Source organism: Neofelis nebulosa, chromosome 5 (assembly GCF_028018385.1).
Source record: "Neofelis nebulosa isolate mNeoNeb1 chromosome 5, mNeoNeb1.pri, whole genome shotgun sequence".
Taxonomy (NCBI): domain Eukaryota; kingdom Metazoa; phylum Chordata; class Mammalia; order Carnivora; family Felidae; genus Neofelis; species Neofelis nebulosa.
Window position 1 is genome coordinate 159,081,105 of NC_080786.1, and position 19,993 is coordinate 159,101,097.

General features: G+C 44.2%; 1 protein-coding gene across 5 annotated transcripts in view; it reads right to left on the minus strand.

Annotated features, from left to right (window-relative positions):
• MCM3AP (minichromosome maintenance complex component 3 associated protein) overlaps positions 1 to 19,993 on the minus strand; it is a 55,635-nt gene that overhangs the window by 27,450 nt on the left and 8,192 nt on the right. For all 5 annotated transcript variants that reach the window (XM_058732309.1, XM_058732310.1, XM_058732308.1 and 2 more), the window contains exons 7-15: positions 17,530 to 17,669; positions 14,888 to 15,085; positions 14,083 to 14,351; positions 12,741 to 12,903; positions 10,252 to 10,412; positions 9,112 to 9,350; positions 8,585 to 8,811; positions 7,360 to 7,460; positions 224 to 355 (exon numbers count right to left, since the gene is read on the minus strand). In XM_058732309.1, coding sequence (XP_058588292.1) covers positions 224 to 355; positions 7,360 to 7,460; positions 8,585 to 8,811; positions 9,112 to 9,350; positions 10,252 to 10,412; positions 12,741 to 12,903; positions 14,083 to 14,351; positions 14,888 to 15,085; positions 17,530 to 17,669 — 1,630 coding nt within the window. The remainder of the gene's footprint in view (positions 1 to 223; positions 356 to 7,359; positions 7,461 to 8,584; positions 8,812 to 9,111; positions 9,351 to 10,251; positions 10,413 to 12,740; positions 12,904 to 14,082; positions 14,352 to 14,887; positions 15,086 to 17,529; positions 17,670 to 19,993) is intronic.

A 19,993-nucleotide genomic window follows, 5' to 3' on the forward strand; every position in this document is an offset into this window, starting at 1 on the left:
TACCCCCAACTCCAGCTACACGGAGGGCTGCTGCTCACAAGGTGGGTGTGGCCTCAGGACCCCCACCCACTCCCTGAGCTGCACTGCATGAGGATGCTGGGTGAGCCATGGGTTTCATGCTAGTGCAATGGACAACAGTAAGAGCATCCTAGACCAGGGTGAATTCTGTCCTTTGTCCACACACCCCGACTTCAGGCGCACTGCAGGAACACGACACACTCACCTTTCCTCTTCAGCCTGCCGCCTCTCCTCCTCCTTTCGCTCCCTTTCCTTAGACACTTCCTCAGCTGCAATGTGCCTCAAAATGCCTGTGGTTGCAGCTGTTAACAGCTCCTCCATAGCAGCATTGGAAACACTATGCAGAGAAAAGTGGATATGATTCTAAATAAATAAAAGCCAAGGAAGCCACATAACTTCTAATATTAACAAGGAAAAAATATATATTTAGCTTTTAGCATAAAAATTAAGCATGTGGTTAGAAACACACAATCAAAACTGACTCATGTAAAAACAGAAAATCTGAATGGGGTGCCCAGGTAGCTCAGTTGGTTAAGCCATCTGACTTTGGCTCAGGTCATAATCTCACAGTTTGTGAGTTCGAGCCCTGAGTTAGCCTCTTCTGCTGTCAGCCTGGAACCCACTTTGGATCCTCTGCCCATCTCTTCCTGTCCCCCCCCCCCCCCCCGCCGCCATGTGCACGCACATGCTCTCTCTCTCAAAAATAAACATTAAAAAAAAAGAAAATCTGAATAGACCTGTAACTTGTAAAGAGATTCATTGAGTCTTCAAAAACCCCTCCCAAGGGGCACCTGGGTGGCTCAGTCAATTAAGCATCCAACTTCGGCTCAGGTCATGATCTCACGGTCCGTGAGGTCAAGCCCCATGTCAGGCTCTGTGCTGACAGCTCAGAGCCTGAAGCCTGCTTCAGATTCTGTCTCCCTTTCTCTCTGACCCTCCCCCGTTCATGCTTTGTCTCTGTCTCAAAAATAAATTAAAAAATTAAAAAAACAAAAACAAAAATAAAAACCAAAAACCCCTCCCAAAAAAGGAAAGTCCAGAACCAGATGGCTTCACCATTAATTCTATCAAACACTTAAAAGAAGAACAGCCCTTCTCAAACTCTTCCAAAAACCTAAAGAGGAAGAAACACTTTTTAACACTTGAGGCCAGCATTACTCTATCTGAAACCAAAACCAGACAAAGACACTATAAGAAAATCACACACTTGGGCGCCTGCGTTGCTCAGTTGGTTAAGCGTCTCTGTCTCACGCTTTGTCTCTGTCTCTCAAAGATGAATAAATGTTAAAAAAAAATTAAAAAAAAAGACAACCACACACCAGGGGTGCCTGGGTGGCTCAGTCAGTTAAGCATCTGACTTCAGCTCAGGTCGTGATCTCACAGTTCTTGAGTTTGACCCCTGCATCAGGTGAGCTCGAGCCCCATTCCAAGCTCTGAACTCTGTCTTCCTCTCTCTCTGCAGTTTGTGGGATTCTCTCTCTCCCTTTCTCTGCCCCTCGCTCACACTCACGTTCTCTCAAAAATAAATAAATAACCATACACCAATATCTGTTATGCATACTGACAGAAAAAAAAATCCTCAACAAAACAGCAAACCAAAATTCACCAATATATTTAAAAGATTATACAAAATAACCTAGTGGGATTTACTCCTGGAATGCAAGGAATAGTTCAACAAATGAAAAACAATGTAATACAAACACATTAATGAACTGAAGGGGGGACAACCCACGTGATCATCTCAATTGATGCAGAAAGAGCATGTGACAAAATTCAGCACCAGTTTCATGATGAAAACACTAAAAAAAAAAAATAGAAATAGAAAGGGACTTCCTCCACACGATATAGTCTATATATGAAACACTCACAGCTAGCATCAGATTCAGATATGAAAGACAAAGTTTTTCCTCTAAGACCAGGAACAAAACAAGGATGTCCTATTTGCTGATTCTATTCAATACCATATTGGAGATTACAGAAAAATAAAAAACATCTAAACTAGAAAGAAAACTTTATTCATTGAGGACATGATCCTGTACACAGAAAATCCTAAGAAATCCACTCAAAACCTATTAGAACTAATAAACAAGTCTAGCAAAACTGGAATATAAGGATCAAAAATTCAATGGTATTTATTTCTATCACTAGCAATGAGCGTTCTAAAAATAAAAACAATCTGATTTACAATAGCAGTGAAAAATAAAGCAATTAGGAATAAATTTAATCAAGGAAATTAAAGACATGTACAATGAAAAGCACAAAACACTGCTGAAATTAAAGATGACCTGAACAAACAGAAAGCCCATGTGAATAAACTGGAAGACTTTTTAAAAAAAAACAATCATCTGGGACACCTGGGTGATTCACTCGGTTAGGTGTCTGAGTCTTGATTTCAACTCAGGTCATGATCTCATGGTTCATGAGACTGAGCCCCACGTCAGGCTCCACACTGACAAGGTGGGGCCTGCTTGGGATTCTCTCTCCCTCTCTCTTTGCCCCTCCACACATACACATGCACGTGCATGCTCTCTCCCTCCCTCTCTCTGAAAGAAAGAAAGAAAGAAAGAAAGAAAGAAAGAAAGAAAGAAAGAAAGAAAGAAAGAAAGAAAGAAAAAAAGAAAGAAAGAAAAGAGAAAAGAAAAAAAACCTTTAAAAATAATCTATGGGGCACCTGGGTGGCTCAGTCGGTTAAGTGCCCAACTTCAGCTCAGGTCATGATCTCACAGTTCATGAGTTTGAACCCCTCATCGGGCTTGCTGCTGTCAGTACAGAGCCCCCCTTCATATCCTCTGTCCCATCTCTCTGCCCCTCCCCAGCTTGCACTCTCTCAAAAATAAACACTAAATAAATAGAGTCAACATTTTTAGAAACCTTAAAAAAATATATAATAGTAATCTTCTATGCCCAACATGGAGACTGAATTCACAACCGCAAGGTCAAGAGTCGCCTGCTTTACCAACTGAGCAAACAAGGTGCCCCTAGACTGGAAGACTTAATGTTAAGATGTCAACACTACCCAAAGCAATCAACAGATTCAATGCATCACTATCAAAATCCCAAAGAGATTTGGGAAAAATTCATCCTAAAATTCATATGGAATTTCAAGGGACCCCAAATAGTGAAACTGTCTTGAAAAAGAGAAACAAATTTGAAGGACTCATGCTTTGTGATTTCAAAGCTTACTACAACTTACTACAAAACTACAGTAATCAAAACAATGCGATACTAAAACAGACATATGGATCAACAGAACAGACGAGAGAATCCAGGAAGAAACCCTCACGTATATGGCCAATTGATTTTCAACAAGGGTGCCAAGACCATTCAAAGAGGAAAAGACGGTTATTTCAACAGCTGGTGCTGATAAAACTAAGTACTCATATACAAAAGAATGATGTTGAATCTTTATCTTACACCATATATGAAAACGAAACCAACATGGATTGAAGACCTACACTTAAGAGCTAAAACTATAAAGGTCTTAGAAGAAAACACAGGGAAATAATAACGTTGGATTTCGCAATTTCTTGAACATGACACCAAAAGCACAGGCAACAAAAGAAAAATTAGATAAAATGGACTACATAAAACAAAACAAAAAAATGGACTCTATAAAATTTAAGACTTGTGTAGATTGAAGGACACTATCAAGAGAATGAAAAGACACAGAAAAGACATCCCCAAACAGACTGGGAAAAAATATGTGCAAATCATATATCTGAAAAGGGATTAAAATCCAGAACATAAAAGAACTCCTACAAACTCAACGACAAAAAAACAATTCAAAAATGGCCAAAGGACTTAAATATAGATTTCTCCAAATAAGATACACAAAAGACCAATAGGCACACAAAAACATGCTCGACATCGTTAGTTACTAGGGAAGTGCAAATCAAAACTACAATGAGATACCACTTCACACCCATTATGATAGTTACTATAAAAACATTTTTTTATTTTTTTTATTTTTTTTAATGTTTTTTTATTTATTTTTGAGACAGAGAGAGACAGAGCATGAACGGGGGAAGGGCAGAGAGAGAGGGAGACACAGAATCGGAAGCAGGCTCCAGGCTCCGAGCCATCAGCCCAGAGCCCGACGCGGGGCTCGAACTCACAGACCGCAAGATCGTGACCTGAGCCGAAGTCGGCCGCCTAACCGACTGAGCCACCCAGGCGCCCCTAAAAACATTTTTTTAAAAAAAAGATACTATGTGTTGGCAAGAAGGTAGAGAAAATGGAATCCTTGTGCACTGCTGGTGAGAATATAAAATGGTGCAACTGCTGCAGAAAATAGTTTGGCAGTTGTTTAAAAAGTTAAAAATAGATCATATGATCTAGTAATTCCACTCCTAGGCTTATACCCATAAGAACTGCAAACAGGGAATCAGTTATTTGTAAACCAATGTTCATAACAGCATTATTCAGAAGGTAGCATAATCAAAAGGTAGAAATAATCCCAAGGGTCCATCAATAAATGAACAAAATGTGGTGTATATACACGTTACATATGTTTATAAAGTTGACTCTTGAACAACACAGGTTTGAACTGTACAGGACCACTTACACATAGAATACTGTAAGTATACTTTCTCTTCCTTGTTTTTTCCCCGATGATCTGAATAACCATTTCTTTTCTCTAGCTTACTTTATTGTGAGAATGCAGTATTTAATACCTTAACATACACAACATATGTTGACTATTGATATTATCAGTAAGGCTTCCAATCCACAAATTGTAAACAGTTAGGATTTTGGGGAGTCAAAAGTTATACTTGATCTTTTAATTTAATGTTTGTTTATATTTGAGAGAGAGAGTGCGCAAGCAGGGGAGGGGCAAAGAGAGAGACAGGGACAGAATGTGAAGAAGGTTCCATGCTCTGAGCTGTCAAGAAAGAGCCCGACACGGGGCTTGAACCCATGAGCCAGGAGTTCATGACCTGAGCTGAAGTTGGACGCTTAACTGACTGAGCCACCCAGGCGCCCCAGTTATACTCGGTTTTTGACTGCACAGGGGGTTGGCACCCCTAACTCCCCATGTTGGTCAAGGATCAACTGTACATTTTAATAGAGTATTATTCAGCCATAAAAAGGAATAAAATGCTGACACACGCTACAATGTAGATGAACTTGAAAACATTCTTGTGTCTAAAAAAAGTCAGACAAAAAAGGACAAATGCTATTATGATGCCACTCATGTGAGGTACCTAAAAAAGACAAACTCATAAAGACAGAAAGTAGAATAGAGGTTACCAGGAGTTGGGGAAAGAGAAGAATGGGAAACTATTGTCTAATGGGTATAGCTTCTGTTTGGGATGACAAAAAAGTTCTGCAAATAGACTGTGGTGAAGGATACCATTAATGTACTTAATGTCACTGAACTGTACACATAAAAATGGTTGATTTTTTTTATGTACATTTTATCAAAATAAGTTGAGCCAACAGAAATCATATTTATTCTTATTTCAAGCAAACAGAAAATATGTACCTGACTCTAGTATAAGAAAATGAATCAATAAAATTAATCCTTTTGAGTCATCTACATTTATACAGGTAAAATAATGCTTTTTAATCATTGTGTGGTTTCATATGTAATAGAATTTTTTCTTTTTTTATTTGAGAGTGAGAGCAAGCATGCAAAATGGGGGGGAGGGCAGAGCGAGAGAGAGAATCTTTTTTTTTTTTTTTTAATGTTTATTTATTTTTGAGACAGAGAGAGACAGAGCATGAATGGGGAAGGGGCAGAGAGAAGGAGACACAGAATCTGAAACAGGCTCCAGGCTCTGAGCTGTCAGCACAGAGCCTGACGTGGGGCTCGAACTCACGGACCGCGAGATCATGACCTGAGCCGAAGTCGGCCGCTTAACCCACTGAGCCACCCAGGCGCCCGTAAAGAATCTTAAGCAGGCTCCACGCTCAAGGCTCAACTCCATCCATGACCCTGGGATCTTGACCTGAGCCAAAATCAAGAGCTGGAAGTTCAACCTACTGAGCTACCCAGGCACCCTAGGATTTTTAAAACATGTTTAAAATCCTTAAGAGTCTGATTTACTAGGGGCACCCGGGTGGCTCAGTCAGTTAAGGATCCAACTTCAGCTCAGGGCATGATCTCACAGTTTGTGAGTTCAAGACCCACATCAGGCTCTGTGCTGACGGCTTGGAGCCTGGAGCCTGCTTCAGATTCTGTGTCTCCCTCTCTCTCTGCCCCTCTCCTGCTCATGCACGGTCTCTCTCTGTCTCAAAAATAAACATTTAAAAAAAAAAAAAAATCTGGTTTACTGGGACACCTGGGTGGCTCAGTAGGTTAAGTGTCTGACTTCAGCTCAGGTCACGATCTCATGGTTCATGAGTTCCAGCCCTGCACTGGACTCCCCGCTGTCAGCACAGAACCTGCTTCAGATCCTCTGTCCACCTTTCTCTTTGCCCCTCCCCCATTTGTGCTCTCTCCCTCTCTCTCTCTCTCTCTCTCTCTCTCTCTCTCTCTCTCTAAAAAAAGACATTAAAAAAAGGAATCTGATTTACTACATTAATTGGCTTTAATTAACTTTATGAAAGTTTTTTAAACGCTTAGAAAGGTTTTCATTATTTAAATTTCTTTTTTAATGTTCATTTGTTTTTGAGAGAGAGAAAGAATCAAAGCACAAGCAGGGAAGAACAGAGAGAGAGGGAGACACAGAATCCGAAGCAGGCTCTAGGCTCTGAGCTGTCAGCACAGAGCCCAACACAGGGCTCAAACCCACGAACTATGAGATCATGACCTGAGCTGAAGTCGGATGCTTAATCAACTGAGCCACCCAGGCACCCCAGAAAGATTTTCATTATTAAATTTATTAAGACTAGATATTTAAAATATTAGAATCAAATATATAAAATTTATAAGTGTAGCTTGAAATCTCTGAAGAAATTTCATCACAATATAAGATGCAAATTATAGAAAACGTTTAAGGAAATTTCACCCGTCAAATTTATAAAGTAAAACAATCCCGGATCACATAAAGTATTTTTAATTCTTAACAGAGAATAAACAAATTTTTACTTTACTAGAATTTAAAGGCACATTTAAAGTTTCAAAAAAAAAACAAGTTTTCAATTTACATTTTAAGAAACCTAACATTGCTCAAAAAGCACACACAAACAAGAACTCCATGCCATTGACAAAGAAAAGGTGAGGAACACGAACAGTCACACCCACCTAGAGGGCAGGACCAAAGTTAAGCCTGTACGAATGAGCAGCTGTGACCTCCTGTCCAAGACTGTCAGCAGCTCTCGGAGAGGAAATGTAGAGGGATGGGGCTCGGCCCCAGCGAGCAGACAGCTTCAGAGCAGAAAGGGCGCAGGACTTACCCCAGAGCTGTGGTCGCAAAGGCCGCTCCAGCAGCGCCAACCTCCTCGCAGTCCCTCTGAAGAACCTCCTGGATGAGCTCATCCACCACCTGAGCCAGGTCCTAAGGAGAGGTCACATGGGGGTCAGGGCAACGGCAGCGAGAAACACTGCCTCAATCCAGACTGAGCTTAAAACCAATCTAGCTGCACAGGCTAAGGGTACTGAAAACCTTCACAGAACCAACCAGTCTCATGGAACAACCCCTCTGGGGCCAAAAAAAACTCCCTTCGCGACCTATCAGTGGCTACTTGTCTGAGGGCATCTAACAGTCCTCACGTAGGAACTGGCTACGCTGCTTCGGGAAAGGTTTCCTGCTAATGGACACAGAGGAGCCTTCCGGAGAGGCCAAGGCAAGCCTGCTGCCTGCTCAGTGACGCCATGCCGCCCCCACATCCTATCAAACGTCGCCAGTCGCTGCAGCCATTCTTTACAATCCTCTCAGGCCTCCTTAATCATGACCAAAACCGGCCCAAGCAACAGGGTGGCGAGCCCAATCCCACAACCTGTGTGGCCAGTGTGCACACGGTGCTGCATGCCTGTGGCCCCACATGTCCCTAGTCAACATGCCCACTGGCTCTCTGGAGCGAGCAGTGTCGAATATCACTCAGAGCACGCACACCAGGGCCACAAGATGGTGCTGGGACAGGACACACTGAAGAGCTGCTCTGACAACTGTGCCCAAGACGGGGGAGCGTCAGCCCCAGCTCAGCCACCCGAGGCCAAGTGACCGCAGGCCGGGTCTCTCCCGGGACCCCCCGCAGGAGACCAGACAACACAGCCTACTCCACAGGGGAGAGGGTAGTCCACAGAGACCCATGCGTCTGCAGAGTTCTCAATGCAGGGCCGCACCTACTTCACCTGTCATGTTACTTCCAAAAAACCCTCAGCGCCTTCTCTAGTCTTAGCTGTAGCCCTTTCAAAGAGACACACAGGCAAAGAGCTAGGGAGCCTGGCACAGCCTGTGCTCAGAGCCCCAAGCTCCTTGCCTAAAAGACAAAGGCTTAAGCCTCCAGGGCCAGGGTCCTAGGACCTGCCACGGCTGGCACTCAGAATATTCTAGAGCCACAAGCGCAACCACCTTCATGGAAGTGATCTACAGACAGAGGTCAGACTGGACGTCAGACGCTGTTGGTGACACTGATACGCAACTGGCTCCTCAGAGCCCTGATCTGGAAGATTCCTTACCGCATCAGAGTACGCAGGTGCAGGCCTTGGAGGAAGCAACTCAGGATGCACAGGGGGCTGCAGGGGGGCCTGCACAGGTGGCTGGAAGAGGCCAGGCACTGTGCTCGGAGTTGGTGCCGGGAGGTGAGGCAGAGAAGCTGGTGTGGGTGCAGGGATGGGAAGAGGCTGCTGGAGAGCAGGTGGGGGCACATCTGCCTCTGTACCACACGCCTCTCCTTTCCCCTCACCTGCAAGGGAAGAGGCAAGTGTGGGCAAATAGGGCAACCCCTGAGCACCCACAGTGATCCTTACTGGCCACCCTCCCAAGCAATGTCACAGGGGACGGTATGTGCTTCACCTGTGGGAACCAAGCACTATGACATCAGGGAGCCATTCAGGCCACTCTTAAGAGGAGCAAAAGACATGAGCACTGAGCCAATACCCACCCGACCTACCCCTCACCCTTAAAACAAGACAGATGCTCCTGGCTCCCAAGAGGCTTCCTGAAGGGGCAACAGCTAGTTCCGTCACGTAACGCAGCTCCTCACCTGAGTCCAAGCCGGGTCTCTGAGTGCCTGTGGGCAGCTCCGCAGCCAGGCTCTCCCCAACGTACTTGTTCTGGGAGTTGAAACTGCACACGGGAGTGTGACGAGGGATGGGGGGCAATGGCCCTCCATTCACGATTTCCCCAACCGACACTGTCAGCTTCCTGGTAATAACCACCGACTTCCTGGCCTTGGATAACCCCTCTGGTTCCAGGAACGAGGACCGGTTCAGCTCAACACAGCTACCCAGACCACAAAGAACCCACGGAGAGGCGTTACACAGGTAAAAAGCCAACCTTTACCTTCTCAGTGCCCAGCAGAAACGCTGAAAGCCCTGTCCCCATCATTAGGTCACCCCACAGCCATGTGTAAATGAGGAGAGAGGCAGTAAAAGGTGACTTGGCAGCTGAGCCCACAGTACCCACAGCTGCCAGCCTGGACATTTCCTTGTGACACGGGAGCCTCCCGGCCTAGCTGTAGACAGCCACAGGTAGAATGCCAGACACCTACGTGCTCCTGTCTTATTCCAAAGCTGCCACGTTTCTTTGAGGACTGCAGAAAGCAGATAGGAAGGGGCTGGCAATAAGGAGTTAAGAGGAGGGAAGGGGTGGAGAAACCCCAATGGGCAATAAGGCGTTGGGTGCATGTGCACGCACGTGAGTAAATGGTGCACATTATGGTGCCATTTTCTGGGAGAGGGTCCACGAGTTCCATAAGGTTCTCAAAACACTGACTCCAAGCAGTGGAGGAGCCCCTGGCCTGGCCCACTGGTGCCTGTCTGGACCACCAGAGGTGGGTAGTTGTCAGTCAGGGGCCAGCAGAAGTCATCTTCAAGAAACAGAAGAAGAAAGACCCTAACCTTTACCTGTAGGATCTTCAGTAACGCGTGAAAAACCCTGATTCTGGAGTTGCAAAGAAATGGGTCTGAACTCCAATCCACTGACGAGCAGCGTGTGACCTGAGGATGCTCCCCAGCCATTCTGAGCCTCGCTGATTTCACCTGCACCCCAGGGAGGCAGCATGTGGAATGTGCCCTCCTCTGGGGCCTGGCATGTAGCTGGCACTTCCCAGACCCTCATCAGAATTAAAAACAAACAAAAAAACGAAAACAAAAACAAAAAGAGGCCACCTCTCTGCTCTTACCCATCAGAGACAGTGAGACCGTGGTAGTTCAGGAAGTCTGTGGCCTCCTCACAATCTCGGAAGAGCAGCATGCGCACCACGCCATCCAGGGGAAAGACGGTGGAGCGCTGCGTGCTCACGGTATACGCTATGTTGAGCGCCCGGAGAGCGTCCTTGCGGATCTGAAGAGACAAGATGAATCACTACAGGGTCAAGGGACCAGTTATCCCATAACCACAGAATTGCCAGCATAGGGCACAGCGTCCTGCTGTAGTCCCTCTGGAAAGCAATCTGGCACTAAGGAGCCTAGGCTTAGCAATCAGCAGGGAATTTGCTCAGCAGAAGATAAGCAGAAATGCAAGCGAAGCAATCAGTCTCAGACACAGGAAAAGTCAGGCCATGAAGGCTTTAATTGAAAGAAACCCTAGAAGACAGGGCACCATCAGTGGCTCAGTCGACTGAGCATGTGATTTCAGCTCCGGTCATGATCTCAGTTCATGAGTTCAAGCCCCACATTGGGCTCTGTGAGCGCAAAGCCTGCTTCTGATCCTCTCCCCCCCTCTGCCCCTCCCCTACTTGTGTTCTCTCAAAAATAAATAAACAAAAACAAAAACAAAAAAAGAAACCCTAGAAAACAAATTGTCCATCAACAAACAGGTCATGTGGAAAGTCAATTATGCATCCTCCACTTGACAAAAAGCTGTGTGGCAGTAAAAATTACCACAGAGATGATGGAGTGAAACAGAAAAATGCATAAATGACACGAAATTTGTAACAAGTGCTTTAGAAAAAAAAAGAAAAAAAAAGGAAAGTGCTAACAAAAATTACATGTGTACATGTGGGCGCTAGGACTCTGGGTGACCCCTTGCTTCCCCTTGCAGTGCTCTTTAACCCTACCAGTATTTATCCAGTGTTTACTTTGCACCTGGCATGGTTACTGCTGGGCACACAACAATGCACAAAACAAAATCCCTGCCCCAATGACTGGGCATGCCAGGGAGAGACCGACGATGAACAAGATGAATCTGTGAAATACACAGCACATGTAATGGTGACAGTGCAACCAAGGAAAGAAGGCAGGGGAGAAGGGCAGGCGGGCAGGGTGGGCCCTGCTGAGTTGGTGGCAACCAAGACAACACCAGAAGGTGCCATATGTCTCTGTAAGGAGAAAGAACAGCAGCAAGAACAGCAAGTGCAAAGGCCCTGTGGCAGGAGTGTGCTGGGGTTGAAGGGACTGGAAGAGTCACAGCAGGTGGAGGTGAACAGGAAGAACCCTATGGGACCATGTCAAACACACTATTTCTCTAAAGAAAAAGCACTTAAGATGTCTTTTTGCTCAAAGTTATTAAAATGGGAACAAATGGCCAACATCCTAATGTTGAATAATCATTTCAAAGTATTAATTATCAGTTTTATTTGTTGAATGTACAGAGTTCCACAAGTAGCATGTTGTTTAAAATCTTTTCATTTGTTCCAGAATTTCGGTTCTGTTGGCAACTGTCAGATCTGACAGTGAGCAGACTTGCACAAGACCATTTGCCTGGACTAAGACCATGGGCTTAGTCACTGTTTATCACTGAACTTGATGTGTGACCAAAGAAAAATAACCTGGAGTCACAGAACCAGCTGGTCACATCCTGAGACACCCCCACCCCAAGCAGCCTCCTCCCCACCAAGCAGACCCCTCACAGCTGGGGGCAGCACAGTGTGTGCGCTGTCAGGGCTGGGGCTGAAGACCTGACTTGAGGAATTTCTGGCATTCAAGCTCTGTGTAAAGCACCAGGTAAGACACCAGTCTTCCCCAGGTTTGTAACCCCAAGGCACAGCACAGTACTCAACAAAGAAAAGGCCCTCAAGATATTTATTGGGACAAATTTAGCATCATCACGTTCATTCCAAAAATAACACTTAAGATTTTTAAGTTAGGGATTTTGCATGTGCAATTTTTGATTTTCAGTTTCCGTGAATGATAATAATGCTGAACTCAAGTCATATATATTTTTTTTTATTGAGAGAGGGAGCATGTGAGCAAGGGCATAGAGAGAGAGAGGGAGAGAGAGAAAAAGAGGAAATGATAGAATAAGAGAATCCCACAAGGGAGAGAGGGAAAGGGAGGAGGGGGGAAGTGGGACTCACCTGAAGCAGGGCTCGTGCTCACCCCATTCAGGATTTAAACTCACGAACCATGAGATCATGACCCGAGCCAAAGTCAGATGCTTAACCAACTGAGCCACCCAGGCGCCCTCAAGTCATATCACTCTAAAGAAATTTGTCTGATCTGAACCTAACAATAGTATATTCCACTGCACAGCCTTTTCCGTCAGTAGTCAATGGTGCCAACCCCTGTAAAACAAGGTACCCCAGTAACCCTCTCAGAGGTCTAGCGCGAGAGGGTTACACAAGAGTCACCCCAGGACCTGCTGAAATGTTCTCAGAATAGAGAAACACTTAAATATCAAAAGTAACAATCTGCTTCCTTTCAATTCTTCAAGTACAGCTACGTTACTCACCTGATTAAAGTAACAATGTAAAAGACATGCGTTCAGATAAGAAGCCGATTGGACCAGTTTGAAAAATCTCACAAAATTATTACTGTTCAATGCAGCAAAAGCCTGAACAGCAAATTTCACTTCGGAGGAATTTCTAACAGCAGAATGGAACTGTTGTACTTCTCTGTCAATTAAAGGAGATAAAGAGATTAGAATTTTATTTTTCTCTCTCTGCCCCTCCCCCGTTCATGCTCTGTCTCTCTCTGTCCCAAAAATAAAAAAATAAAAAAAAAAAAAGTTGAAAAAAAAAAACAAAGATTTCAACCATATGGAGAAAAAGGGACTTAATGGTGACACGTGCCACTCTGTTAGATTAGTAATTTAGAAGCTGCCACTCTTGGACTAGATTGGGAACAATGGTGTTCTCTAAAAAGATGGTAAATAAACAAATTCACGTAATAATCAATTTAAGGATTATCAAAGAGTCACTTTAATGCCAAATGACTGCAAGCTGTTTTCACAATGATGATGTCTAAACAAAACCTAACTTTGCTATGTAAGTGAACAGCTGACTGAGTCACTCAAGAGAAGAAAGGCACCCGTCATCCATGAAAAGACCACACTTCTGTTTTCCATAACCAGTTTATCTCCGGGACCGAATTTTAAAACTAAAAATCGGTAACACATTTCGATATTGTTTAACAAGGTTCTTAGGGAAAACAGTAAGCCAAAAAACAGTTTCAGCATAAATAAGAGAGTCTCGGAAATAAAGGAGTCACTGGCTGTCACCAAGTCCGGTTGACCAACAACAGGGACAGAGACTCAGGGGATTCTGCTGTGTTTTCTCCTATAAATGTCCACCTGTGTAGCAGATCAGTATTTAAAGTTCATTCTTTCTTAATATCCCCCTACAAACATTCGTTTCACACAATTTTTTCCTCTCCTATCACTTAGTTCTATGAGGAGGCGTGTGTGGACGCATGTAATAGGAAACACGCCTGGACACAGCAAACTGCTGACAGCTCTTGACAGGGCGCCCTGGGCTTCCCTGTCCTCCCTCACTTGCCTCTTCTGTTCATCAGGCAGATTGCTTCCTCGTCTTCTCACTGACAAAGAGAAACTGTTCTTACAAAGGATCTGGGGCCTACTCTGACTGCCGCCGTCAGCACAGCCCTGTCCTGGGGCCCCCTGCACCTCCGCTCAACAGAGCACACAGCCCAGCCCAGGCTGCTTACTGTCAAGCCCACACTCAACACCGGACAGACTCTGCACTGCCAGCTGCCATGAACCCTAACAGCTCTCTTCCTGTTTAAACCCTGCTTTTCCAGACAACTTAGGTTAGTTTCTGACTTTGAAAATTTACCTTAGGATGTCCCCCTTATTGAGATTGAGCAGAACATTGTAGCCCTGGAACTCTGCTTCGCTGGCACAGAACACACCCTTGTTTCTTAGGTCCTGGTACATCTCCTTCAGACTCTGAAGGCACTTGGTCATGTTCTCATTGTTGATCTTGGCATCAAAAGAGGACATGGGCTCCTCACACATGAAGTGAGCACAGTGGATATGGAACCGAGTACACTTCTCAATCAGGGATACCGTCACAGGGTCACACAAGTGCTGCTGTGTGATGTCCTGGCCATGAACGAGAGGGAGTATTATACACGCACACACCTCATCCACACACCTTACGTACATACGTGTCTCCTATACACACAGATCTCATGCACATATTTCCATGCATAAAGAACCAAATGTGAGAAAAATCGGGATTACCTGAATTTCTCTCATCAATTTGAAACAAACTGCATGAAGCACATTTTAAAAAGACTTTGTAATGATTTACTGTTTTTAATGTTTATTTGAGAGAAAGAGAGTATGTGCGTGTGCATGAACAGGGGAGAACAGACACAGGGGCAGAGAGAGAATCCCAGGCAGGCTCCATGCTGTCGGCACATGGCCTGACGTGGGGCTCGAACCCACGAACTGTGAGATCATGACCTAAGCTGAAATTAAGAGTCAGATGCTCAACCAACTGACCCACCCAGACACCCCTGTAATAATTTTAAATACAGCATATTCTTTTACACAAATGAGTAAAATGAGAACTCTCCCTTCAACTCTGGAATTCACATGCATTTTCTAGTTTCCTGATCGAAAGTGACTGATACCTTCCGAATGCCCCGTGTGCGGTTCCACACGAAGTCGTACCAGTCCCGCAGACTGCCCTCCTTCTGGTCCATGATCTGGGTCACCAAGTAGTCCATGGTCCTGCTGAGCACTGCCGAGGGCCGAAGCTCATGCGGCAGGGGCTCTTCCTGATCAGCAGAAGAGCGGCTGTACTCCTTCACAGCTGCTGCGTGATCCACCTGAGGACACAGAGTGGGAACAAACCTGTGTGTCAGGTGCTGGGCCAGCTTCCCCACAGCTGTGCCTTAAAATGAAGGGGAAAATCACCCACAAACTCATACAAGATCAAAACTACAGAATACAATATTCAAATGTAAAATTTCTGTTTGAAAGTAATGACCAAAATTCAAAAACAAATGAGAAACTTGTTTTTGGCAAATATGACAAGGAGTGAAGAAGCAGAAGGAATATAAGTGGGGGCACATGCCTGGCTCAGTCGGTGGAGCATGCAACTCTTGATCTCAAGGTTCTGAGTTCGAGCCCCACACTGGGTGTAGAGAATACTTAAAAATAAAATCTTAAAAAAAAAGTAGGGGGGGGGGGGAATAGAAGTAGAGATACATGTGCATGGCCCCAAGGGCAGAGGTGTGAAAGGTAAGGGACTCTGAAGCATTTTAACATACCTTAGCCACACTCAAACACCAAAGTAAGTCTACATGGATTAGAAAGGAAATGGAGACAGCAGCAGGGGGGCTCATGGGGGCTGCACAGCTGCACACAAAGGCCTGGAGCTGTTCCACCTGCAAAAGGAGCCTGAAGACACATGGCCAAAGGCAGAAGCCCAGATGTCCACAGACTGAGCCCCAGGCATCCACCTCAAGCTGCCATCATTGTCCCCTGGGGCAGGAGCCTCTGCTGTGATGCAGAGATGATGATGAGAGCATGCAACTCTCAATCTCACGGTTACAAGCTCAAGCCCCACACTGGATGCAGGGATTACTTAAAAATAAAATCTTAAAAAAAAAAAAAAAAACAAAAAAAACAGCCAATAGAGGAGACACCTATAAGCAAAATTAACGAAGAGAAATTAACAAAAATTTAAATTTTTTTTAAAAATTGACAAAGGATTGGGGCGCCTGGGTGGCTCAGCCAGTTAAGCATCCAACTTCAGCTCCGGTCATGACCTTGCAGTCTGTGAGTTCGAGCCCCACGTCGGGCTCTGTGCTGACAGCTCAAAGCCTGGAGCTGCTTCAGATTCTGTCTCCCTCTCTCTCTGCCCCTCCCCTGTTCATGCTCTGTCTCTCAATAATAAATAAACGTTAAAAAAAAAATTGACAAAGGATCTAAAATGGTGATTTCTGAGAAACAGTTTGGGAACATGCATTGACATACATATGTTCAGGACCTTGAAAAAAGGTCATACCCTCTGATGTAGTAATTTAATTCTTAGGATCTATCAGAAGGAAATAACCTAAATACTTTAGATTCATTAATACACAACATGCCCAGTAGAATCATTAATAAAATTTAAATATTAGAAACAGCCTATCTAGTGATTGCAAAATGGTAAGTTTTAACAGTTACATAAATCAATTAACAGGCTGTCATTTAAAACATGCTGAGTTACGCCTGGGTGGCTCCGTCAGCTGAGCATCTGATTCTTGATCTCGGATCAAATCATGATCCCGGGGTTGTGGGACAGAGCCCCACACTGGGCTCTGCACTGACAGCACAAACCCTACTCTCTTTCTCTTTCTGCCCTTTCCCCCATTCTCCCGCACTCTCTAAAATAAAAATAAATAATGCTGAGTTTATCAAAACATTCACAATATAATTTTAAGTGAAAAATATTCACACAGAATTGCATCTAGAGGATAATCTCAAGCGTGTAAAACACATACATAGAAAGGGTAGGGGGGCGCCTGGGTGGCGCAGTCGGTTAAGCGTCCGACTTCAGCCAGGTCACGATCTCGCGGTCCATGAGTTCGAGCCCCGCGTCAGGCTCTGGGCTGATGGCTCGGAGCCTGGAGCCTGTTTCCAATTCTGTGTCTCCCTCTCTCTCTGCCCCTCACCCGTTCATGCTCTGTCTCTCTCTGTCCCAAAAATAAATAAAAAAACGTTGAAAAAAAAAAAAAGAAAAGGGTAGGAATACGGGGCACCTGGGTGACTCAGTCGGCTAAGTGTCTGACTCTTGATTTCAGCTCAGGTTATAATCTTGCGGTTTGTGGGTTTAAGCCCAGCATCAGGCTCTGTGCTAACAGTATAGAGTCTGCTTGGGATTCTCTCCCCATCTCTCTCTCTCAAAATAAATAAATTTTTAAAAACAAAATTTTTTAAAAGGGGTACTAATAAACTGTGAAAAGAAAAAAGAAAAAAAAATTTTTTTAATCTGTGAAGCAAATCTCCTATCTACATCTATAGAGAACCATGGGGTCCGGTCACCTCATATAGGATTGTTTAGTGTACACCTCACAATAAAAACAATTTAATATGAACATTAAGAGCACATCCCCACTACCCTCTAAAAAGGTAAACACCCAAACCAAATATCAATATATACAAAAATCACAAAAAAGTCCCCCCCCCGCCCCCCCCCTCCCCCCAGTGTATCCCACCTCCACCCTGATGATTTAAATATGGACAACAGCCTAGAGAGCAACCCCAGGAGGACATGGGGCTCCACCTGATCAGTCCCTGGGACCACTTCAAACACGCTCAGCTGGCTCCGGGTCTCCCGCATGTACCGCTCCTTCTCAGGACACATATCTGGGCACGTTCCAACAAAAGTTCTTGCTTTGTCCAGGTCAGTTCTTTTTACCCGAGCTAAATGATGACAAGTAAAAAATAAGAACGTATCACACAGTTACTAGGAACCCAGAGAAGTGTGTCTTTATGATGATAAAAAGAAAAAGGAAAAGAAATAAAGAAAGGCAAACACTGCAAATTACAAAGTAAAAGAAATATGTTTTAAATGCTGGGCCTATGGAGTGCCTGGGTGGCTCAGTCAGTTAAGTGTCCAACTTCAGCTCAGGTCATGATCTCACAGTTCGTGAGTCTGAGCCCTGCGTCGGGTTCTGTGTTAACAGCTCAGAACCTGGAGCCTGCTTTGGATTCTCTCTCCCCCTCTTTCTGCCCCTCCCTCATTCTCTCTCTCTCTCAAAATAAACATTTTAAAATAAAGCAGAGTAAAAAGTAAAGTAAAATAAAATAAAATACATAAAAATACAATACAATACAATAAATCAAATCAAATCAAATCAAATGCTGGGCCTAGAAAAAAGAAAGCATGGCCTATCACATCAGGCACCAGGGCATCCAGGCCCATGAAGACCCCTGAGGAGGCCTCATCCCCCCTGCAACAGCCACAGATTCTCACTGCACCCTACAGGCAGGGGGCACACGTGGCTGTTCATGGCTCTGGTAATGAATTCAAAGATAGTCATGCTGCAATATGTTTGTTAAAAAGATCAATTTGTTAACTGTAAATATTCAAAATACACTAGTACTCTAAAACTCAGTATTTCATCACTTTTTTCTAGCATGTCTTTAACAGGATTCACCTAAGAGAATGTACCCCGGTCCTGAAGTGAATAAATTATTACTTTCCATACAATTTCTTACAAAAGTATCTTTTAAACGAAATGGAATACAACAACTTCACAGCTCAAAACATACAAGTTCAGTCAGTTAAGCCCTGGACTTTGGCTCAGGTCATGATCTCACGGTTTGTGGGTCCGAGCCCCGCATCAGGCTCTGTGCTGACAGCTCAGAGCCTGGAACCTGCTTCAGATTCTGTGTCTCCCTCTCTCTCTCTGCCCCTTCTTGCCTCACACTCTCTCTCTCCCCCTCTCTCTCTCTAAAATAAATATTAAAGGGGCGCCTGGGTGGCTTGGTCGGTTAAGCGTCCGACTTCGGCTCAGGTCATGATCTCACGGTCCGTGAGTTCGAGCCCCGCATCGGGCTCTGTGCTGACAGCTCAGAGCCTGGAGCCTGCTTCCGATTCTGTGTCTCCCTCTCTCTCTGACCCTCCCCCGCTCATGCTCTGTCTCTCTCTGTCTCAAAAATAAATAAACGTTAAAAAAAAAAAATTTATAAAAAAAAATAAAATAAAATAAATATTAAAAAAAATTCTTTTTACATATACACATCTTATTTTTATTCTGAAAAATTTAAATACCTACTAATTCTATTTGGAATACAAAAATTCCGTTCCTGGGTTTCGACAACAAAAAATCACCATGTCAATGACATGATGCGTGACAGCAGCTTTTATTACCACGTTAAGGAGGCACTGTGATTATTCCACTTATTCACAGCTTCTAAAGAAAGGAAAATCCTACAGCTAAAATCTAATTTCAAAAAAACTTTGCAAAGAAAAACACAAATACTTTTTCATTTGTGCTCGTTGCACATATATATTTTTTTTAAGTTTACTTATTTTTTGGGGGGAGAACGAGCAGGAGAGAGTAAAGAGAGGAAAAAAACAGAATCCCAAGCAGGCCCGGAGCCGTCAGCACAGAGCCCAATGCGGGGCTTGAGCTCACGAACCAGAAGATCATGACCTGAGCCAAAACCAAGAGTCAACTCAACTGAACAAGCCACCCAGGTGCCCCACGCATATTTTTGAAAAGTTAATAGAATACTTACTTTTTAAATAGCTAATATATATACACAGATCACACTCCAAAGGTATTAAAACATCCTACATAAAATCCCCCCCACTTTCCTCCTGAGTCAACGTGAACAGATCCTTTCACATCTGCATGACTATTTTATTCACATGTATGCAAGCACACTCACATGCGTATGGACACACACGCTTCCCACCCTTATTTATACACAAATGGTAGCACACTACATACTTACCACACTATGTTTTTATCAGTTCACAATAAATCTTCATATTTTTCCATAAACAAAGCCTAATCTTCCTCCAGGCTGTTTAGAATCCTGCTATGTGGACAATCAATTCCCAATCTTTGCCATCACAAACAACCTATGTGTGAATCTCACACACAAACATATGTGTGGTACTGTCCATGGGACAGATTCCTGCACACGAGTTGCTGGGTCAAAGGCACAGGCTTTCCTAAGGCTAAAAGATACTGCCAACTCTCCCTCCTCCACAGGAGTGCAGCCGTCCCCAG